Raw genomic sequence first — 22,998 nt, forward strand, 5'->3', positions numbered from 1 at the left:
TTTCCTTGTGCTTCCTGTTTGTGACATTTTTCTTCTCCTTTCATTGTTTCTTGCCATTATCTGTGAGGCCATGGTAATTAGTGCTGCACATGCCATCTCTACAAAAACAAATGTAATATAACATCACTTCCTGGAAGCAGACACATTTTTTGCAAGACAAAAACTAGATTAGTACATTTAAAAGTTTTCATGACCTCAAAGATCACTTGGTTTTCATATCAGTGGTGTAGCTAGAATTATTACTCAAACATTATATTGTCTTCAACAGTTAACACTACTTTATACATGCCTCTTGTACACTTGTTTCCACTTTAGGGCGAGGCAGGTTTGGACGGAATACCTGGAAAACCTGGTGTTCCTGGGAAAGATGTAAGTCACGATGCTCAAAGATCCTGCAGTTACAAACAGACCATAGATATCAAACTGTCACAGATTTGGTGATTCACCTTTGTATTAACGAAGCTCTTGTCTAAAATTGTTTAGGGTTTGAGAGGACTAGGTGGTGCACCCGGGGCCGGCGGAGTTAAAGGCACCAAGGTATGCCCTCTCCTCCCTTCTCCTGTGCTGTATGCAGAACACTGCTCACTTGATTAGAAACAATTCAATGAGGATATTGCTGTGAGCATAATGTTATTATGCCACGCTGATATAAATCATTTCAAAGAGGTATCATCAGTTTCCCAAGCTAGTGTCTGGACTCTCCAGACATTCCTCAGTCTCCTCCGCGTACCATCAAAGTCAGCCCACTCATTTGTCTGAGAAAATAAAATGCAGAGTTCATTTGTCTGCCTGTAATTACTGGCTTTGATGATTCTTCCACTGGTGCACACATGCTCACACCACACCCATAAGCATGCACAAGGATGCACGCATACATACAAAGTCTGATGGTACTTCAAGTTTCACTTTCCTTAAGGCCCACAATAAGTACACACTTAGTTACACGAGCCATCTCATAAATTGTGGTTGTTGCTGTGTCATTACCATACTGCCTAATGTGCTTTACCCTGAAAGTCTCCTGATTCTAATGACGGGTTTTCGTGCTTGTTGTGTGTCACAGGGGGACAGAGGCCTTCCAGGATTACCTGGGGATGCGGTAAGTGCCAAAAATAAACCCAAGATTTATTTTCTTGAGAATTACAGGCTTGTTTATTGATGAAGAACACAATGGAGTGGCGGAGTTAAAAAGATAAACAGCATTTTTTTTTTTTTAAAGAAAATGATAAACAAATATGTCATGAAAGTTTATATTGTTTGTTGTTAGTTATGCATTTTTATTCCGGCCTAGAACAAATCCAGTGATCTTGGACAAGACCGAGCCTTGTTCTTTAAGTGGATACCCAGAGGGGGCGCTGTTCTCAAGACAGAAAAGCTCAATTAGTCAGTTCGCTAATTGGCTGCAATGGCTGTGATTATTTATCCATCTTTCCTTTTTATTCCAGGTTCAACTAGACGGTTTACGGGGTGAACAGGTGAGTAATTGTTCAACAATGATGTCTTCCTCTTTGACAGGTAAATAAAGATTTAAAGACTACCTCATAGTATTAGTTAGTAAGTATGATCAATCACGGTATTTTGGAAAAAGAACTGGGTTGCAAATTATCACAGCAGTGTTAATCCTATTGTGGTATATTCACTGAAAGGAAATTGGCCTCATGTTTGGTAAAACACAACAATATCATTTCTAAGCGTGCATACAGTATGTTTTAAAGGATTTGTTATTGGAACAATTTCAACACACCAGTGTTACAGTAACTCTAATCCCCAGTAGATTAGGTCAGATGTAACATTACCTATATACTGAAATATGACTTACTCTTGCGTTTGACCCGTTTTAGGGAGTTGCTGGACCTCCTGGGCCTCCAGGGGCTGATGGCCTCCCAGGCCAGCCTGTAAGAACCATGATTTATCATTTCCCTTCTATATGTACACGGTTCTTCTTTTAATACTTTGCTGTTGCGGAAAAGCCACCTGTTCTTGACATGAAAGCGGTGGTGACGGTTCTCTGACCATTTTATTCCGCAGGGTCCTCCGGGGGCACAGGGTCTACCTGGGGAACCTGGAGAGTTCGGACAGAGGGTAAGACTCTCATTGTGGTGGAAGACTATGCGAACATTCCTGCTACAGTTCTTAGACCCTACTGTGCCAGGAGATGCTCAGCTAAGCACAGATGTTAAATACCTGCCCGTGTGTACAGTAGATATCTGTTTCTGTTTCTGGCTTCACAGCACATATTAATACAGCAGACTGGAGTAATTTCTCAGAGGTAAAGCTGTTCTGGTGGTAAAGCAGTCCATCGTTCTTTCTTTTAATTTTACACTCAGCATTTAGCAGTACGCCTGAGTCCCAGTTTTCATGGATGGCAGGCTTATTCCCTTCTTCATAAAGGATAGGTTGGAGGGATAAACTTAAACATACCATAACCTAGTCTATGCATGGCACTATATTGATTAGGTTAGGATGTGGTTGCACTGGAGTTAAGCATTTTATTGAATTGATCCTGACAGGACAGTCTGCCTGGGAGGCTAGAATGGGTGGAAGATACTTTCCTACCGTCCACTGACAAGTGGCAAACAGTTTGATTGTTAAGGCAGTCTTAGCTGCCAGATATTACATTTATATACTACTTAATTGTTTTAATGGAGACATTCTAACATTTTAAGAAAATATTATTGAAACATTTCAGTATTACGTATCCAATGAATCCAAAGTGCTTTTTTTTTTTTGGTAACCTAACCCCCAGCAGGACTGCTGTCCTTTCTGCAGGAGCAATGATGTTTCCCATTCAAGCACAATTGGTAGAATGAGTAAGAGGTACACATGGAATTTAAAGGGCAGGTTGGCAAACACAAGCAAATTTCTTTGTAAGTAAGTAGAAAGCAGCTCCGTGTAACCTAAAACTTAACATAACAGACTGTTATTGTGATCACAAGAAACCAGAGCTCATAATGCTTAATGAGAAAAAACAAAACAAAACACAAAAGAAGTATTTTCACACATGGCATCTTGGGAGGAAAGTGCACTTTACTGCGTTTGCTTGACTTTGAGTTTTAACTAAAATAAGATTATTCTACCTCCAGAGAAGCTCTTGTAGAACAAAACTCTAATATGCAGTAATTGGAAGTTTATTCTGTAGTCCCATAACTGTAGTTATCATTTTCTAGTGGGATTATTTAGAATTATGCAAGCTGATATTTATCCCTCGCTAATAATGCTAATGAGAGTTGATACTGTAGCTGTTATCAGTGCCTGTAGAATTACCAACAAAAACTTGTCCCTTGTTGTCTCCCATAGTGGTTTCCCTCTGTCTCCGGCCACACTGGTCCCATCATGCAGCACTGTGTAATTAAAACTGACACGTTGGTACTACATAATTTGTTCTTCCAAAACATTAACAAAGATAGTGACCTCCATCCACCTTCTCTACCGGGACCAATTAACTTCCCATCAGCAAAATGTGGGAACCTGCATTTGCAGCTGCTCAGCTGGGCAGCAGAGGCAAAGCGAACCTCCTCTGGCCACGGATGAAAAGCTCCTCCTCTACCTCCAGAATGCACTTTGTCCTCAGTCAGACAAGCTTCTCTGAGATGGAGGGATTCATAATTTATTAACATGAATAAAGGGATCACATTGGGCTCAGATTCTACAATACCTAGAAAATCTCCCTTTGTGCTGCCTTGCTTTTATTTTCTAGTTGATGGAGGCCCCACTGGAGCGTTTTACAGCCCCATGCGCTGCTTTCCAAGTGAATCCTACAAAAAAAAAATAAAGACAGATGGTGATGAGGTTGACCTATTTTCTCCAGCTTCAAGGTTGATATACCTCAGCTGAAGATGCGCAGGGAGAGAGTTGGGGGTGGAGGGGGTGATGGTAGCCTGAGAGCTGTGATAATGGGGTGGTCTCCACCGCTGCCAGTGCTGATCGAGTTGGCTGTATGGTTGAGTTGGTATAGATTGAGCCACTCTCACCTCCACGGCAGCAACGCTTTCATCAGTGGCCTGTGTCACCGGAGCCGAGGCCTGTCCATTCACCTCGATGCTGATATGACAGCTGTGGGCAGCCTGAGCTGGGATGTGGGCTGCAGAGGACAACATATACTAAGACAAATAAGACAAATAATGGATTTAAGTGCCAGGCCAGAGTGTGGTGGATAGTTGTATTTGACTGTATTCTGGGGAGAGAAAAACAAGTGTCTGCAGAGGAAATGTATTCTTTTAGCTTTCTTGTCCATTTTAACTTGTTTGCTTAAGAGAATGAACTTTGTTTTGACTATTTTAGTCAGATCTTAGTATAGCTAGTGCAGTTTTTTTTATTTAATACATTTTATGTCTGTAGCTCAGAGGGATTTAATGCTGTTAATATTTATATTGAAATCAACACAATAAAATGGATTTACAGTGTGATACTTTTAAATACGTGGTTAAAGTGTAGCTCAACCAAATCAGTCCAGAAATTAGTTTATAAATTAGCACATGAACTCCGACAGAGACGAAGTCCTGTTCTAGTTCAAAGTCCGCATCCATTCGAGCCAAGTGCGGTCCAAATGCCCGGATGTGTACTTGCTCCGCCCATTTTATCGAGGAGGCACCGGGTGGTGACTTGTGGACTTCTGACAGCGACGTATCCCAGAATGCTTTTCGTACCAGCCAGCGGAAATAGTACAAATGGCGGACAAAGCATAGAACAGTTTTAATTTTGAAAACACTACAATTTTCATGTTACAGGATGTAGTTTTAAGACTTTTATCCGATTTACAGTTTTTAAATTCAAAATCTATGGTCGATTTGATAACATACACCCTACTTGAACATTTAAAAAAACGTTTTCAATGTTAGTGTGGTTTTTAAAGCGGAAACAAATGGATATCATATTTCGTTTTTATCGTAAATGTATATTTTAATGGCGATAACCAGAGTAGATACGTATTGAGGGCTGAGTTGAGGACGTCATCGAGTCTGCTGTCGTTCCAAATGCAGAGTGACGTCCTTCCGTCTTCCGGAGTCCGAACTTGGCGGATGGAAGTTACTGCTAATCTAAGCTAGTTAGCGTGCTAGCCGCGTTAGCTGTAGCAGGTGTTTTGCTACGTTTCTCCTCCACTTTGACTGGATGTCGCTGCTGCTGCTGCAGCTATTAACGTGGAAAGACTAAGTGGAGTACACAGATGTCAGTTCATCAGCGTGTCACTGTTTGAATTTTCAGACAAAGAAAAAACTTGTAAGCTCAAGCTAAGGCTAACTCACCGGCTAGCTTTCGCTTGATATAGCATTAGCTGTCTAACTTCAGTTGGATTTCTTCTCTTCAAGAGCACAAAGAAATGTATTTAGAAATGGAGCCATTTTTTGTTTTTCAGTGAGATTTTAGTAAAGATTTGTTAGTGTTGGTTTCCAACACAGAATGGTGGAGAAATGCTGAATCTTAGTGGAAAAACAAATCCAAGAATGAATGTGACTATCAGAACTGCTCCTACACCTATGACCTTGTGACCTTTTTGTCATCTGGTCACACCCCAGTGGCTCATATGGAGATCTATTGTTTTGTTAATTGTTATGGCAGCTATCAACAGAATGTATTAGTAATCAATGCATGTATTGAATATTAGATAAATAATTGATCACAGAAAAACTATGACCTCAGCATCCTTTGTAGCTTCAGCGCTGGAAGCAGCTCATCCTCTACAGTCAGTGTGTTTTTTTTAACTTCTCTTTTTAACTGCTGTCTTCCAGGGAAAGAAAGGTGAGAGTGGATTGCCTGGAGTCGATGGCCTCCCTGGACCGCCTGTAAGGACAATTTCAATTTCTTAACAAGCGAAATGTACATACACATCGGTCAATACACTAGTTTTAATTGACCTCTTGTTTATGCACAGCTCCTGCCGGCGCTTGTGCTTGGACCTCAATGACCTCTCAAGGAGAGCTGAGGAGAATTAATTTGGCATTTTAATTGCGTGGGTTGCTCGATATTTGATGTGACCCACAAAGCACAAACATTACCGCTTTCTCTAAGGCGTCTTCACTGTGTGTTTGAATGAAGGGGAAAATAAACAAGCCAGATTAAAACCAACAGGTTAAGTCAATGAATTTTCCAGATTGCTCCCTGGAGCGAAATAGAAATACACCTGTCTTCAGGTAGTTTTTTAAAGGTTGGATGAGCTGTGAGCAGGGCGATACCTCCCTCTGGTGGCGCCTCGCTGGTACTGATGTGCACTGACTTTTAGAAGTCCAAGTGAATTAAATCCTGAGGGAAAATCTGAATATTTGTTTTGAGCAATATATTGCTTTTGTGACTATATTTAAATATAGATACCTTCATTATGAGTATAATAGTATGTAAAATGATGATAAAGTCATTTACATTGTCACTGATGTTATTTTTGTTACTTTGCAGGGGCCTCAGGGTCCAGCTGGGCCACCAGGAAACCAAGGACACACTGGACCTCCTGTAAGTGGTCAGACACACACATCATCATCAGTGATTCTTAAATATGTCTGTAACAGAATGAAGACGATGTTCACGTAATGTTCTTTCTACATCAAGGGTCTACCCGGTGAAATTGGATTTTCAGGCAAACCTGGAGAGCCTGGAAAGCCTGTGAGTCGACTTTTGATTCTCTGACAAAATCATTTGTCATGATTGCTGTTCGAGCTCTGCTGTCGTCTCGCTGTTCATGTCGCTAAATATCAACCTTTTGTCACCGATCCTCAAAGGGTCTCCCTGGTAAAGACGGTCTGGATGGTCTTCCTGGAAATGACGGCGCTATGGTCAGTAAACCTTTAGAATAACTTTACATGCTCACGGTAAAGCTGCACCTCATAAGATGTTTATGTGAACAATAGCTCTAATGTGAGCAAACAGCAGACAGAGTTAGCAACTAGCAGGTGACCAAAGTTTGGCAACTAGCAGCTTAAGATCCAGAGACATTTCAGGTCTGAACACCAAGACAAAGCTAGAGGGATGCTGAATGACTTCACCTGGATGCCAATGTTGCTGTCTGTCTTGTAGACGTGTAAATAAGCACATGTTTGCTCTTGTGTTAGACATGGCAGCTTTACAAGGCAAGAACATGTCAAGCGTGTTTATTACACGGCTTTGTTGTATCATCAGTTAGTCAATTATGCCTCTACAGCCTGAATAGCAGACCACTTCTGTGAATAACAGAGCATTGCTGTGGACGCCGTTCTGCTCATAGACTATGGAAGAGCACATGCACATCACATCAGTCATTTATATGCTTTATTTAATGGGACCGAGTAGAGGAAGTAAAGTGAAGGGATTACGTCTTAATGGTACGCACTCTACCAGGTGATCTTAACCAGTTTAACCTGTTTAATTATAATCCTAATTAGGCTAATCTTGAGAGTTTTTACAGATAATCTCACTGACTTTTTTTTTCTATTTAAGCAGGAGCACTGAAGTCATTTTTAAGTCAATATTTTCTCTCAAATTACTGGTTTCTTTAGCAAGTAACAGTGTAATAAGTGGGATAATGTAAAGGAGGAGTTTCTCAAGAACGAACAGCTCTCTGCACATTATCCATCACTTATTACATGGCTTTGTTGAATACTCAATTCTGATTGGTCAATCGCAGCATTCTCCGGTCTGTTACTTCTGTATAGCAGACCGTTGCTATGAGCGCCGTTCTGATAGAAAATCATTAAAATCATTTTTAAGTCCCAAACTGTTGATTTCTTTAGTATGAAGCCGTGTAATAAACAGGATCATATACAGCAAGTCGGTCCTCATTGCAAAACAAACCAGACAGGGTGATGCAGGACCCAGTTGTGAAGGGAGGGGGGTCTTGAATCATTCTGAAGCGACTTATCTTTATATGATGTTCAACTTGTTGTGGAGTTTAGTCGCAGTGACCTAAAATTAGCTCGGCAGTACTATTTGAGTAACACATGTACTTTTAGACATAGAGTGGAGAATGCTGACAAAAAAGTGTGTTAACAAGACAACAAGCTTTCTGGGGAGCTAACAGGTTTCAGAGCTCTAACTCACCATGATTATTGATGATTATTAGGCCAAACAACTGTCATCTAGCAAACAACAGTCTTCTGAAAGAACAGCTTGTTTAAAACAAAGACATTTAATTGACACAATAAAAGGAATGTGGTGGCTAAACTGAGCTGAGGTGCTTTTACCTCCACTACACACAGTATCTAATGTTTCTGGCAAATACAGGGTTTTCTTTTTTTTTTAAGTCTGACATCTAAATCAAAATGTTGTGTACCTGAAGGGCCCCAGGGGAGAGCGTGGAGCAGATGGTTTCCCCGGCAAGCCTGGGCCTAAGGTACTGTGGCCTAATGGCACCCAGAAACACACACCGGACATGACTGAGAACATATGCAGCTCATGAGATAGCATGTGTATTTTCCATATGCAAATCTGACTTTTTAATGGCCACGTGTGTCCCCCCCCCACCCTCACAGAGTGATGATGGGCCTCCCGGACCAAGAGGACCTCCAGGGGAGAGAGTGAGTTCACAGCTGTGTTGGTTTGGGATTCTATGTGAGATAATGAAGCACAGTTTATCATTTGACAGGTATGTTTTGTTTTTTTAAGGGAGAATCTGGTTCCCCGGGACAACGAGGTGCTGATGGAGCAAGAGGAGACAGGGGTGTTTCGGTAGGCGCACCATGTTGCTGATTAGCCATTTGCTTGAAGTCACTCCTTTCTGATTATATAAACTCAAGTCAAACACACGCACTCATCTCCTATTTCCAATTAAAAAAAGTCTCAATTTCAATTTCAAACAATTTGCCTGTATCGATTGAAAATATCCAAATATGGTCTTTAAAAATGTTTTAGATTTTGGATTTTCCTCTCTGATAGGGAGAAAGAGGACCGGACGGACAAATGGGGCCAAAAGGCGACAAAGGCGACAAGGTAAAATCCGAAATAAAGACGCCGTTCTGTGCGCTGCACAAGCATAAGAGGTCAAACGAAATGTCAAGCATGTTCCAAAACGAATGCGGCGTTGTGGCTGTGTATCTCCCCACGTTCCAGTGGCTACAGAGTTGTTGTCCTCATTCATTCCTCAGTATTAGCTGGAATAAGGCCATTAGTATGCAGACAGTGTGAACATATTGTCTCTTGCCTCAGGGCGACGTGGGAGCTCGGGGACCGCCCGGCACTCCGGGAAATGTAAGTACAACTTGTGCTGTTTGTGGTGGTCTGCAGTACATGACACAACCGAGGGTAGATTATCATTCCCTGTTTGGTGTTCTCTTCACAGGTGGCAAATGTCATCCCCGAGCCCGGAGAACCTGTGAGTGGACTTCTTTTATTACAAGATTATTAGACATGGCTACTGTTTTTGTTTTTAGTTGATACCTTAAAAGTAGTTGGTTTTTATTAATATGATCCTGCTCTAGATTTATAAAATATCGTCCATCTGTTCTTCCTCTACTTCCTTTTCTTCATCAAAACCTCTAAATGCTTCGTTTTGTTCTTGCCTGTAGGGAATACCTGGAGAGAAGGGAGAGAAGGGGGATCAAGGGAAACCAGGAGAGATGGTGAGCTGTTAAGTCTTCTCCCCTCCTTGACTTCGCTCAAACTACAGCTGGCAATACGCAGAGATGACCACAAGGTGTCAGTAGAGATTTGGTGTAGCAATAGTTAGGCAGTCCTGCTACTGGGGCTCAGGGGACTATCTTTATAGGCTAAGTGCATTAAGCAGTGAGAGACAGTAATGCACCGGCCTGATCCTCTATCCATTTCACTTTATAGAGGTGCAGTATATCAGGCAGACCAGAGGAGAATATATTGGTATATTTAGGTTGAAGGAGCATAGTTACTACACACACACTTCAAAATGCTGTTACTCATTCCCATCATCTGCATGTTTCTCAGACACCCTCTGAAGATGATTTGTCACAGAACACGGTGTGAATCCTTCATGCCAGAAAGTTGTTATTTACATCCTGTGTTACTTTTGTATCTTTGTCATCTGGAACATCACAATAGTCTTTACAGCTTTGGAGTTTCATGAGAAACGATTCAAGAACACATGAAAACGCATCTGTGTTGGCAAGTAGACCTACAGTACTAAAACTCTGCTGATGCATGTGCCTTTTCTGAAGGGTCAACGAGGGTTACCTGGTGAACAAGGCTTTAAGGGACCACCTGGACCACTGGTAAGACACTAGTGATCCCCTTCCCAGTCGGTGCGTTATGCGCTGATTTAAGGTGGAATACGCTGAACTCTCCGTGTTTTGTTACTCCAGGGTCCAAAAGGTGACACCGGACCAACAGGAGAGACGGGACGTGTTGGAGACCCCGTAAGTTGTCTGCTTTAATGTAGTGCACCTTTGTACTGCGCTGCACCAACCGTAATGGCTGATGTGTTTCTCCCAGGGTCCACCTGGTGTAGCCGGTCCTCAGGGTCCTCGTGGATTACCGGGGAATGTGGTATGTCTTGCTTGCATACATGTGACTGTCTGTACCAGAGCGACGTCTGTGTGATCTACGATACGCAGCCAGTTCTCTTCAGTGTGGAACCACCAGTTGTCTGTTTTTCTTTTAGGGCATACCAGGCATCATTGGGCCTCCTGGTCCAGCCGGACAGAAGGGAGACAAGGTCAGTCACCTACGTTTAAAAAGCTATCGCTCTATTTGATTGGATGCATGTTCAAAAGTAACTGTCGATGTTTGGAGTGGTTTTGGAAATGCAGAGTGACAGTAAGATTGCAGAGGAGAGAGAGCGACCTTGTGTGTCCTCCATTATTGTTTCAGCAGAGAAGCCTTTGAATTCCGAATCCGTCCTGCAGCAGCAGGTGTGTGTAGCCAAGGAGCTCCACAATAGACATTCAGAACGCTTTCTTCTTTCTCTCATGGATTTTTTATTGTCTTTGTTTTTTCTTTGGCTTTTTTCACTTTTTACTGCATTTACTGTTTTGTTTCCACCATGCCACTCACCAAACTTGGTTGTAGTCACGCTTCCACCCAAAGTACCCAGAACCTTTAGTCTCAAGGATTTTTTTCAAGGAACTGAAAGGTTCCTTCGGCTTCTTGTTGTCTGCGTTAGGCCAATTAGTCCGCTGACGTATGAAAAACTTTTTGAAAGTGACTGTACCACAATAACTGCTTGATTCCAGTCCAGCAGACTTTCTCCTGTGACTCCTCACTGATGTGTCGCAGCACAGTGAACAATAAATCAAACTGTACATACAGTCGGTTTCCGCCTGCAGATTTTTAAAAATGGTGGCTGAAATAAAATGCTGTGAGTACTTGGACGGTCAGAAGTGTTCAACGCTGCGAGCCCCACCCCGAAAGTTCCTGTACTTTCGAAAATCACTACCCCAGTATGAATTGTAACGGCTTCACATATTAGCATCAGAGGCACCTGCTGATGTAGCTGCTGTCGCCGTGACAAATAACAAAGTCTTCTTTCCTCTGCTCCTACTACATTTATTTTAGGGTGAATCAGGTAAACCAGGACAATCAGGTCCCACAGGCCCATCTGGAGAGCCTGGTGTGATTGGACCCCCCGGACCACCAGGGAAGGGGAAAGACGGGCAAAGGGTAAGGCGCACGCTTTTTTTTCTGTCACATTATATTTATAGCTTGAGTATTCCTCTGAGATGCTGAGAGCAAGCAGAACAACATCCATCCACATCTGAAGGTTTTGAATGTATATAGAAGTGTTATGGTATCAGGGGACACGTTAAAGTGACATTGATTTGTTCAAAAAGTGCCACGTTTTTGGTCGTATTGATTATAAGTTACCGTGTGATGTTTACTGCTGTGGGAGGTGCACTGTTGTCAAGGAGGACCTGGATGTACAAATGTAGTTTCCTATTATTAAAAGTGAGAAACAACCTCACTGATAGCTTTAATTCTGATGAGCTAACAGCTGATGATTAAAATCATCTAACTCCCTTTCAGACAGTATCACATTGTGTGATATATATAAATAAAGTTAGTGAGGACTGTAATAGTAATAAAAACCATTCATGCGCCGTGTTTTCATGTATTCCACATGTGTCCATGCATGTAAACATCACCCTTGAACCGCAGCACAATATGACCGGCTGTACGGGGGAGAAAACGAGTCTGAGTAGGCACAATTTTGCGCTGCAGCTCAACATGTCTCTTCATCATTTTTCACCTCAGACATGTGGCCGGTCTGCTGACGAGGCAGCAGCAAACAGGAAAGACATTGTTAAGACTTATCACATTAAAGCAGCACAGCAGCTCGGCTTTTTACGGCTGCCAGGTGCGGCCCTGAGGCCTCGCCACAGCTCGTACACACTTTCAGCTCGAAATCATTAAGTCAGAACGGTTTGAGTGGCAAACAACTTGATTGATGTCATTTGTGATGTAACAGGGAGATCCAGGACCACAGGGAATTGAGGGACGCCCAGGGCCAAAGGTAATGTCATACTAGAAGTTTGGAGGAAGTGTGTGTGTGTGTGTGTGTGTGTAAGCTTTATAGTTTGCCTGAGGTGTTTTTTTTTTTTTATCATGCACAGGTGCTCTTTTGTTGATGTGAAAACTTTTTTTTTTTTTTTCTAGCATGGATAAGAAAAACAATTCATTTTTGTTGAAAGCAGCAAAAGCAATTTCTATGTCCAGTGCAGTGTGACCACTGCTCTGATTATGACCGTCTCTTCGCTGTGAAGAGCTCCATGTGGAGGGCGCAGACTGGGGCGTTAGCCGGATTTATGGTGTCAAATCACTCACCCCCATCACCGACACGTTTTCTCTTCAGAGCGCCAAAAATGTCAACTGCAGATTGGGTTTTTTTTTTTTTTCGTTTGTTTGCTTCCCCATCACACATTAAAACCAGAGTGGTATTTCTGGGATCAGTGGGCATGGCAGCGCGTGCCCACATTATGGCTGAACTGACGTTACCTGAGGGGCAGAAAGGGGAAGTAAACTTTGCGCTTTTTTCCTCCCAGGGCCAACCAGGGTCACAAGGAGAACCCGGGTCACCAGGGGACAGGGGTTCTGCAGGGGAGGGCAAAGTGGGACCACAGGTACAGTGGAAGCATCAGCGACAGCCTGCGTCACATCATCTTCCTCTGCTGCGTCCTCTGACACATTTTGAAATATGCAATGTTTCTCTTTTTGTAGGGGCCTCCGGGAAACAACGGGGAGCCTGGACCTGCGGTAAAAACCTCCGAAAGATGAATATCGACTACACTCATGTTTATGAAATATGTCTCTCTAATATCTGTGTGTCTGGGTTCCAGGGCTTGAGGGGTCCATCAGGGGTCGCCGGTCCTCAGGGCCCCGCAGGACATAATGTGAGCCCAAAAGAAGAATAAATGAATGAATAGATCATTTGTACATGCTATGGGGGTCTTGTCTGATCATTCACACTGAGGCAACAGCCAATCACACAACTGGCTCTGTGCTAAACTATTATTATTAAGTTTTATTTCATGATTTCATGGTTGTATCTTATATTTATTCCTGTAATTATTTACTTGTTTATTTGATTTATGGATTTATGAGGAAAAATGTGTTGCTGCCTTTATTCCAAATGCAGGGTTTACCAGGGAGACCGGGGGAGAAGGGATCACCAGGAGAGCCTGTAAGTACAGAAAATGGTTGTAAGGAATTCTAACGTAGAAAGTCTTCTCTCTCTCCAGGTTTTCATACTGCATTTCACTATATAATCAACATGACGCCTGAATACTGCATACAGTGGGATATAAGGAGAGAATAATCACACAAATTAACAAACTTTATCCATGTTCACAAATTAGGCAGTATTTTTTAGGCTTATTGTTAATAATAATCATGATAGTAATAACTTGTATTGTATGTAATATATGTAGCACCTTTCAAAAACTGACAAAGTGTTTTAAAGTAACCACTACACACGATAAAAGTAAATAAGGTCCAAGAACTTAAAGGTCCCTTATTCTGTTCATTTTCAATTTCGTACTTGTAGTTGGAGGTCTGACTAGAAGAGGTGTACATGGTTTCATGTTAAAAAGAAAAAAATTATTTTTCTCGTACAGTCAGCCTGTCGAAGGGCTGGAGGAGGTCACATGATCAACAGATTCCCCATATGACATCATAAAGGGAACCAAATCTAACCAGCGTGTTTTCACACACGTTTACTGACAGGTGGAGCAGGAGAAACAGAGAGAGAACGGTCTGTTCTCATAGTTGGAGGGACACTCTGCAAACCAGGGACACATGGTTTAGTTGAAAAGGCATTAAAAGGGGCATTTTTGCATAATATGGGACACACTCACACACACTTCCTCTTTGGGAATCTTAATTTCACAGCAAACAGTAGACAATAGAGTGCTTCAATGTTTGTGTAACAGTCACAGTGCTCTTGTGTGTGAAGCCCATAATTGAACATACGTGTGGCCCTGTAGCCCACACTAAATGCATCAGGACTTTTTGGAGGTTGCTTGCCGTTGAATCCCCCTGACTGATTAACTCCTCACTCCCTGTCTCTCAGGGCAAGGCAGCAGACCTCTCGGACCTAAATCTGAAGGTAAGGAGCGTTTTCCACCCCTCCTCACTGAGAACATGTTTGAACCCTGAGACCCTGAGATCTCAAACACGTCTCTGCCACCTTTTTAGGATGTTTGTTCAGACTGCCCCGCAGGCCCACCCGGATCACCAGGTCTCCCAGGAGTCCCAGGGGACAAAGGACACGTGGGAGCCCCGGGGAAAAACGGTCAAGACGGTTACCAAGTAGGACACAGTCATTCAACATTCACCCATAACTTGTAACTTGGGTTCTCCTGTAATGTTGAGACTATTCTGATGACTCTGCTCATCCTTAAAGAAGTATTACAAAGTGTGTGTGAGCATTAAGTGAAGCACGAGGGTGCGGCCGCTCATTTGTCATCATCAGTTACAGTCGGTGTGACGGATGGAGAGGCTCTGTCTGCATCATTAGCTCGGTCTCCTTTGGGGGCAGCGGTGAACGATTAGGACCAGAGCACCGTCTGCCCGGACACAGACTGATGCTCTGCCTGTGTCATTACAGGGCCCGCCAGGAATCGCCGGACCTCAGGGGCCCCCTGGAGCCGACGGAGGAAAGGCAAGTTTGCACTCTAATCGCACCCTCAGGGCCAAGCGCTAATGAATTGCTTTTGTCAACCTTTTTTTTTTGTTTTACCTCACAAGGTTCAAGTAATTGGGTGAGGAGTTAAGTATCAAAACGGCACCCAAGAAAGGAACTGACTCATATTTCAAACCAACACAGCACCAACCAACATAGCTATTGCTACACCCTCCTCTTTAGTAATGCTTTCAGCATTTTCAGGTTCTGTTTTCTAGTTTCTTAGATGGATGCTTCCGTCCTGAAATGTGACATTTCATATGAGCTTTCTTCTTTTTCCACCACAGGGTATTAAAGGTGATCGAGGACCTCCTGGAAGCCCCGGAGACAAAGGAGACAAAGTATGTTTGTCCTTTCTGACGTGTCCCCTCCTAGCTGTCTGTGTTTAAAGCTCATTATTGTCTGGTGTGAGTCACATTATTGTATTTGAATCACTTTCTTGTGTATCGACAGGGTCATCCAGGACCCCCTGGACATCCAGGTACTCCTGGCCTGATGGGTTCACCTGTAAGTTACTATTTTGGCCTCATTTTCTCTGTTTTATCACCACTTAAGCTGTTAGTAAACAGGGCTCATTTGTTTGGAGTTTGTCTCACACTGTTCTATTCTATTTTTGTTGACCTCCACTGTAAATGTCTCTCTCCTCTTCAGGGTAACGATGGACAGCCTGGCCCTCCTGGTCCCCCGGGACCCCCTGGAGAAAAGGTCAGGCTGCACTCCATGTACTTTCCCCTTTAGAAAACTTATTACCCATGTGTCATTACTGTACAAACCTTCCCCCTCCAGCATGTAGGTCAGCCAGCCCGTGTGGTAATAGTGGCCATTAATCATTTCTTTTTCTTTGGTGACGGTGACCTGTTTGTGTTTGTTTGTTTTCATCAGGGCAAAGAGGGTCTCAAAGGAATCCAGGGACCACCAGGCCTTCCTGGCCTGATTGTAAGAAGATGATTTGATGAACAGTGTCATGAATATGCATCCAGTTGCTGCAGTGTAAACAGCCTGTTGTAAATGCAATCGTAGGTCTTTAATGAATAATTTATTCCATTGATCTGCAGGGTCAGCCTGGAAAAATGGGAAAAGATGGCAGACAGGGTGAAACAGGAGAACCTGTAAGTAGATGTGAAGAGATGTTCACCTGCTCAGTGATCCAAACAGGGTATTAAGTTGAACACCAACTACAAGAAAGTGTCTGCTTTTAGGAACATGTGATAGTATAATGTGGACAGACGATGTATCTGGTTTGATTTTAGGGCAAGCAAGGTGAACTTGGACCGCCAGGAAACCCTGGGCTCCGGGGACTCCCAGTAAGTAACCACCAGTAAACAGATATGATGAAGGGAGCTGGCGGTGCACAAAGCGTTACTGATTCACTGCTGTTTCTCCTCCTGCACAGGGCTTTAAGGGCCACAGAGGAGAACCGGGAGTTGCAGGACCTAAGGTCAGTCTGCTGCTATGTCTTTAGCTCTGTTTTCCTGCCTGATGGGGGGGAAAGAGACACAACCCTGTTGACCTAATATACATTAAACTTGTCAAGCCAACTGAGCTCAGTTTTTAGCTTTAAATGTAAAGGCTCAATTACTACACACTGGTACAGTGCAACTGCAATTAAGTTTCCCCAATTTCTACAATAAAATAACAACATACTGTAGATTATATAAGAGGATTTCAAATGGCAAGAAACAGCAACATGTCTTGTTTAACCTAGCCACACAGTGAAGGCTTCCACATTTTGTGCCAGTGGTGCTCAGTTTGACTTTAAATATTGGTTGGGGGAAGTGACACTATGTGGAAAAAGAAGAAATTTCTATGCCCATGCAGTTTTGTATATGTTAGGTGACAGTGTTTTTACTGTATTTTGATGAGATGTGCAGTTTTCCTGACAGCAAGTCAGCAGATAGCGAAGGAGGCATTAGTGTCTCCACAGGCCCAACGCAGCCCCATGAAAGTTAGATATAGCACATAAATGTCATCAAATCATTCATCACACAAGTGGAACTATCCCAATCATCTCCACCGTATGATCATCAGCCGTAAGTGCAACTATTTAAGTAATAGCAAACAGCCACATTCAGTTTTTGGGGTGCCGTCAAGATATGTTTGGCACTTTTTACACACATCTTCCCTGTCCGAGAATCACTGCATCTGATGCTTTGTCTCTCTCGCAGCACACACCCGCAGGAGAGGTTTCTGGCACGACGGCGTGACCAATAGCATGGCTCATTACAGACAGCTCAGACTGAGCCTCAGCGAGGCAGCCCCACAGCCCCCATAGCCCCCACAGCCCGCACTGCCACACCGACAGACAGCCGACTACTTATTAGAGACTTGGAAATGTTTCCATAGACGCACTAACAATACCCTCCACTGCTTATAATTGCTTTCTGTAAATGTCAGTCATACAGAAATGAGACTCACTGTTATTCAGGAAATTGAAAGGTGATATGCAATATCAAATACAATGACATCCAATAACAAGTACACATTTAGCACTGTGCCCAGCTTAATGTAGAAGTGTCATATAAATCCTTATAATTAAGTCTCTGGATCTCAAGTCTGCTTTCATCTGTTCTGATACAATATACACCAAAAGGCTGTAAATGGTTAATAAATGAGGCAAAAATGTAACTGTACACATTTTACACATATAAGCAGTTAAATTGGAGCTTAGAAATAGATACAAGCTTCATATTTTCCATGATAATGAGATGGGTGTGTTCAGGTATGTCCAGCTAACTTTAATAAAGCTCCTGCTAAGGTGAACTTAATCCTCCACCTGCTGCTCACGTGACTCTGCAGACTTTTAACAGCAGCTACAACATTTTAGCTGATAAGCTAATGCTCAAAAAGTTGGCTAATTATCCATAGAGCAGCAAACAACTAGCTTCCATTAGCTTTAGCGATAATAAATAATAAAGTGAACATGTTTTTTGGTTTCTTTGTTGTTTTTGCTGCTGCCAGCTTTAGTGCTCTGTGCTATTACATGCTGCTACTGTATAATGTTTTCAAAGCTCTTTATATGAACCAGATTTCTTAGTTTTACTCTAAATGCCCCGTATATGATACGTTTTTGAATCTCTTCAGCATTTGAGCAGCCTCACAAACGTCACAGCTAAAATATGAGAATGCTAAGTGGAGCAAGAACATAACTTTGAGATGTTAGTGCTCGTAATATACACTGAACATAAAGTGGCTGAATCAAAACTGGTCAATCAGAAAAGTGGCACACAGCAATGCAGCTCATCAGGTTTTATTTAGACTGGCACACTAAAGTCAGTGGACGAGCTTGAAATATGTCGTGATATCGTATAATGATTTAATTTCATAGTCATTAACTTAGCAGTGTCTCACTTTGTGGCTGAGCTAAGCTTTGTAGGAACACAACGCTACAATTTAAACATCAAAGTTGGTATAAAAAACAGATCAGACTGGATGGAAATGTTTTGGTTTCATTGATCCAACATAAGTTTTCCTTTTCTTAAATTAGGTTTCTCCAATTTCATATTTTTCTCCTCTCTTGTGCCAAACAGGGAGAAGATGGAAAGCCTGGATCACCTGGACGTGATGGCAAACCTGGGAAGGAGGTGAGGACCCAACACAAAGGGATACTTTTAAAAACAAAAGCAATACACAGCGTGTTACCACAATATCTGGCCTCCGTAATATTCCCTCCATTCTTTGATGTGCAGCATCCCCTTCTCGGCTCAGCCATACAGTTCTGAAAAGGAGCCGCTGCTGAGGCTCCTTCCAGTCCCTGAGAGTAATCATTATTTCTGTCTGGACCTGGCCCTCCATTGATTGTGGGAATGCAGATAATGCTCCTAAGATAAGAAAGAAAGTTTGGAGAGCAGACCAAACAATCTTCAATCATGTCTGCAAAACACAAGAGATCCAGCACTAGTGTAAGATTTTAAACCTTAGGAGCTTTACATCATTCGACATTGTTGAATGAAGGAAGAATGGGATGAAACTCACACAAAGGACAAACTGAAATCCCTCTCACATACACATTTTAAAGGCTGCGGCACTTTTATCCCCTCCACTCGTGTAGTAGCAGGATATAACTCTTCACCAAAAGCCCTTTTTTTTTTACCCAACTCATGCTGTGGCTGTGGGGCTTGGAGACAGAATGTTCTCACAACACAAGTCTCCAAAAGGAAGAATAGTTTTTTTTTGTTTTTTTTTCCACCTACTCCTTCCACAAAAAGACGAGTTCAAATTTAACCCAGTGCTACAGTACAGTAGGGAGGCTGTGTTGATGAAAATGGCCAAGCCTGCAGTTTTTTTCATCATGATGCAATAGGATCAAGTTCCTGTGTTTTCAGCTTGTGATATGATAAGACTGCCTTTTTTTTTTTTTTTTCGTTTCCGCAGGGCTCTATGGGACCTCCAGGTCGGGAAGGACCCACTGGACTCAGAGGAGAGCCGGTGAGTCATGCTCAATCACTTGCGGGGCCGTCTGCAGTAGGCAGACGCAGCACAGTGTCAAGCAGACATATAGGCGTGGACATAAAGCTGCACTCAAGTCATTCCTCTTTCTGTCCCTTCTTTTCTCATTCTGTCTTCTTTCTTTTGCATCCCAGGGCAGCCTGGGTGAGCCGGGACCATCGGGGAAAGCTGGACTCCCTGGAACTCCAGTGAGTAACCTGTTTCTGACGTACATAGTCTTAAAACAACAGAAACACCTGTACACCTCAGTAAAAAGCGTGATGACCTTCACAGAAAGAGCGTATTTAATAAAAAAAAAAAGACAAAAAAAGGATCAATGGAATAAATAAGGCAGGGAAGAATATTTGGGGAAAGTGGCATTTTCAGGGCTGATAGAGCAGTTAGTGTGTGTGGGATATCACTGTAGGCAAGAGGAGGATGTGATGAGATGAGCTGTCGGGTTGTGATGGAAGACTGGAGTAAATGTTGCAGAGTGGGGCGGGAACATCACATTCCCCAGGGGGAGATGGGATTGGAAGGAGTCGGCCAGGTTGCTTGCCAGCAGGAGAGAAGTGATTGCCAAGGAATATGAGCGCACGGGGGAACAGGTTGGAGTGGAACGTCTCACACCGGCTCCAGGCCTGTGATTCCCTCAGCGGGGGTGAAGCTTCTGAGTTTCACCAGTGCATCCACAGACAAATACCCACACACAGTCCCCTGTGACAAAAGGGTCTGACTCATCTGACAATGCAGAATGTAAGCAAGGTCACATGGGGCTTGGGAAGGCAGCGTGCATCGGTGGGAACAAAGCTCAGCCTTGTCAAGGTTGTCCTTGAGTTAGAGGTGTCAGCCAAGATGTGGTAGAAAAGCAGTAAATATATTCACGAAGCCCTAACAGGCAGTTAAATGACGGCATTTTAATTCAATTGATGGAAAAATGCACCGCATCCAAGGGTAAATATTTCCAAACAACGATGAAGATCTGATCACCCACATGCCTCTGAGAGTGGCCAGCAGTGCCTCTCATTTGGAACAAAAAAGTGTGGGAATGGAACAGTGTGCCGTTTGTCTTGTGTGCCGCTCTGCAGAGCTGTGTCGCCCCCCATCACGGCCCACTCCCCCGAAACAATACAGAGGAGTGAAATCCGAGAGATATTCAGATTTGGTAGTTAATTAATGGTGCAGTGCGTGGGATTTAGTGACCTCTTGTGGTGATGTTGCAGATTACAACATCCCCTGCTCACACATCCCCACGCGTGTAGGAGAAACCACTGTGACTGACTGGAACTCACCCTCCTTTGCTTTTTCTTGTGTCAAATAAAAGGACCAATCCTCCATTTGTCAAAACACAAAATGGTGTCCCTCAGCTTTCCTTTTCTCTGTCTTCCAACCACTGCATCGGTATCACTGAATTCAGGCTGCTACTTATGGGAAACACCCTGTTTGTCCCCTGTGGGCTACTGTAGCAACATGGCAGTGCAACAAGGTGGACTACTAAAAACATAATTTTGAAGATATTATATCATTTCTGTCTGAAGATGCCCCCTAAATCCTACATACTGCACCTTTAAGTCAAAAGGAAGTCTGCCATCATACCAGAGTAGCATTTTAATGATAGATGTAAATGTAAGCCAAATGATCACAAATCATCCTCACTCTGTATGTGTGACATCAGGTATTAAAGGGGAAATCCACCAATTTCACACATCAAAGTGTGTTTACAGGTGTTGGGGAGAAAAAGGGAGCTGTGTGAAGTCTGATAAATGCCCTCGAGTGGTTTCTACCGACGGTTGGGGCTGAACACGGCAAGTCTGACAGTGAAACAGATCTGGGGCTGAGGAGTTAGGCCTCTGTAGCACTTCCTGTCTACAATGCTGATTTTTCTCGTTCATAATATGACTCCCCGGGGGAACACGTCCCCAGTCCTCATAAAGCTTTCGCAGCCTTTGTACTCTATGTACTCTCACAATATCACAGAGCGCACAGATGAGGTTAATTAGAGTCTGTGAGTGTAGCGAATACGGAGTTTATAGGGTGACACTGGGGGCTGCAGATGAAGGGGAAGGGGGAGGTCATGATAGATATGATGTGGAAGGGAACGGTGGTAGATAAAGACAGGGCGATCTTTTGAGACTTTAGTGTGAGGAGAATTTTTAATTGAACACGTCGGCATCATTTGCGAGGAAAATCTGTTCTTGGAAGAATCGGATGGGGCTGAACGCACCGGCTTGCGGGATGGTTTCCCGGGAGGTGGGGGAACTGTTGCTAACTGGAGGGCGGACGATATGCAGCCGGCTATCGGAGAGGAGTCGATGATATCAGTCAGCAGAGGGAGCAGATCAGCCTGGAGGAGGGAGGAGGAGGGAGGAGGAGGGCAGGAGCCACATGCAGGAAACGCTGGGAGAGGAGATAGAGAGTGACTCCAGTGGAGGGCGAGGGTATTTAGAGGCAGAATCAGATATTGCCAAAAATGTTATCAAGATGGTCAGATTCGCCACAGTTAAAGGAGGGTGTAATGAGTGGAGGAGCAGAGCAGATAGTGTATCCATTCAAGACTATAAAGGAGATCAGTTTAGAAAAACAGGAGGCAAAAGAGTCTCTCATTTCTGCAAACATGACTAAATTCCTACGCTCTGTGGTTTTCACGACCAGCTTGTCTTCAGACCCACATATGTCCCCTTGTAAATATGAATTTTAATCTCTTCAAGCTGCCGTGTCCCACCGCAGGATTGGCCCATGAGATTTTTATCCACAGCACTGCTGCATGTTGATAAGAACTGCGGCTAAATGTTAATCTTGCTGAATCCTCGGTAATGAGCGAGAATACAAGCGCAGCGTGCCATGTGACCAGCGGCCATGTCTCTGCTGTCACCAGGGTCTTAGGGGAGACAAGGGAGAGGCCGGCAACCCAGGATTACCAGGCTTTAGTGGGCCCAAAGGCCCCGCGGTGAGTGGGACATTCTACGTATTCTGATGAAAAGATTAATTGCGGCTCACAAATATGACCGGCTATGGGTGATGTTGACTTTCATCTCCACTTCCAGGGTCCACCTGGTCCGATTGGCCCAGAAGGAAAACAGGTAAGCCCCCCCACCCCCACCCCTCCTAAAAACCAGCGATGACTAGTCTGATGTTATAATTACAGATTCCTGGCTCACACTCCTGGTGTTCTGTAGGGGATGCCAGGCAGAGTTGGTGATCGTGGCGTCAAAGGAGATAAGGTGAGCGTTCGGATGTCAACAGATAATGTGCTCAGAGGAGCCGTCTCTCAGATGATGCAATACACACACACACACACACTGCTGCAATGAATAGGATTCAAAGAGAGGAGAGGAAACACAAGCAAATACAGAAACTCACCTCAAGAGCAGAAAACAAGGGATAAAGTGACGATGGAGAGAAAATGAGGAAGAGAAGCAGCAACGGTCCCTGGCTGGAGCTGAACTGCTGCGGTTGGTGGTCCCCCGAAGCGCTGCGGGGCCCTCAGAAGCAGCTTTCTCCCCAGTGTCAGAGCCATCTGTGCAGAGAACAGC

The 22,998-nt window shown here is 43.5% G+C and overlaps 1 protein-coding gene across 1 annotated transcript in view; it reads left to right on the forward strand.

The window, feature by feature from the left end:
* The window catches only part of col22a1 (collagen, type XXII, alpha 1), a 46,554-nt gene that overhangs the window by 20,597 nt on the left and 2,959 nt on the right, over window positions 1-22,998 (forward strand). The window contains exons 17-59 of the mRNA XM_070847087.1: window positions 316-369; window positions 484-537; window positions 1,061-1,096; window positions 1,443-1,472; window positions 1,839-1,892; window positions 2,026-2,079; window positions 5,724-5,777; window positions 6,385-6,438; window positions 6,535-6,588; window positions 6,705-6,758; window positions 8,237-8,290; window positions 8,430-8,474; window positions 8,563-8,625; window positions 8,833-8,886; window positions 9,103-9,144; window positions 9,236-9,268; window positions 9,462-9,515; window positions 10,083-10,136; window positions 10,227-10,280; window positions 10,357-10,410; window positions 10,526-10,579; window positions 11,419-11,523; window positions 12,329-12,373; window positions 12,903-12,980; window positions 13,078-13,113; window positions 13,197-13,250; window positions 13,496-13,540; window positions 14,429-14,464; window positions 14,554-14,667; window positions 14,966-15,019; window positions 15,328-15,381; window positions 15,494-15,547; window positions 15,692-15,745; window positions 15,923-15,976; window positions 16,096-16,149; window positions 16,291-16,344; window positions 16,434-16,478; window positions 18,568-18,621; window positions 19,412-19,465; window positions 19,621-19,674; window positions 22,341-22,412; window positions 22,510-22,545; window positions 22,642-22,686. Coding sequence (XP_070703188.1) covers window positions 316-369; window positions 484-537; window positions 1,061-1,096; window positions 1,443-1,472; window positions 1,839-1,892; window positions 2,026-2,079; window positions 5,724-5,777; window positions 6,385-6,438; window positions 6,535-6,588; window positions 6,705-6,758; window positions 8,237-8,290; window positions 8,430-8,474; window positions 8,563-8,625; window positions 8,833-8,886; window positions 9,103-9,144; window positions 9,236-9,268; window positions 9,462-9,515; window positions 10,083-10,136; window positions 10,227-10,280; window positions 10,357-10,410; window positions 10,526-10,579; window positions 11,419-11,523; window positions 12,329-12,373; window positions 12,903-12,980; window positions 13,078-13,113; window positions 13,197-13,250; window positions 13,496-13,540; window positions 14,429-14,464; window positions 14,554-14,667; window positions 14,966-15,019; window positions 15,328-15,381; window positions 15,494-15,547; window positions 15,692-15,745; window positions 15,923-15,976; window positions 16,096-16,149; window positions 16,291-16,344; window positions 16,434-16,478; window positions 18,568-18,621; window positions 19,412-19,465; window positions 19,621-19,674; window positions 22,341-22,412; window positions 22,510-22,545; window positions 22,642-22,686 — 2,310 coding nt within the window. The remainder of the gene's footprint in view (window positions 1-315; window positions 370-483; window positions 538-1,060; window positions 1,097-1,442; window positions 1,473-1,838; window positions 1,893-2,025; window positions 2,080-5,723; window positions 5,778-6,384; window positions 6,439-6,534; window positions 6,589-6,704; window positions 6,759-8,236; window positions 8,291-8,429; window positions 8,475-8,562; window positions 8,626-8,832; window positions 8,887-9,102; window positions 9,145-9,235; window positions 9,269-9,461; window positions 9,516-10,082; window positions 10,137-10,226; window positions 10,281-10,356; window positions 10,411-10,525; window positions 10,580-11,418; window positions 11,524-12,328; window positions 12,374-12,902; window positions 12,981-13,077; window positions 13,114-13,196; window positions 13,251-13,495; window positions 13,541-14,428; window positions 14,465-14,553; window positions 14,668-14,965; window positions 15,020-15,327; window positions 15,382-15,493; window positions 15,548-15,691; window positions 15,746-15,922; window positions 15,977-16,095; window positions 16,150-16,290; window positions 16,345-16,433; window positions 16,479-18,567; window positions 18,622-19,411; window positions 19,466-19,620; window positions 19,675-22,340; window positions 22,413-22,509; window positions 22,546-22,641; window positions 22,687-22,998) is intronic.

The sequence above is a fragment of the Pempheris klunzingeri genome, chromosome 16 (assembly GCF_042242105.1).
Source record: "Pempheris klunzingeri isolate RE-2024b chromosome 16, fPemKlu1.hap1, whole genome shotgun sequence".
NCBI classification, from domain to species: Eukaryota; Metazoa; Chordata; class Actinopteri; order Acropomatiformes; family Pempheridae; genus Pempheris; species Pempheris klunzingeri.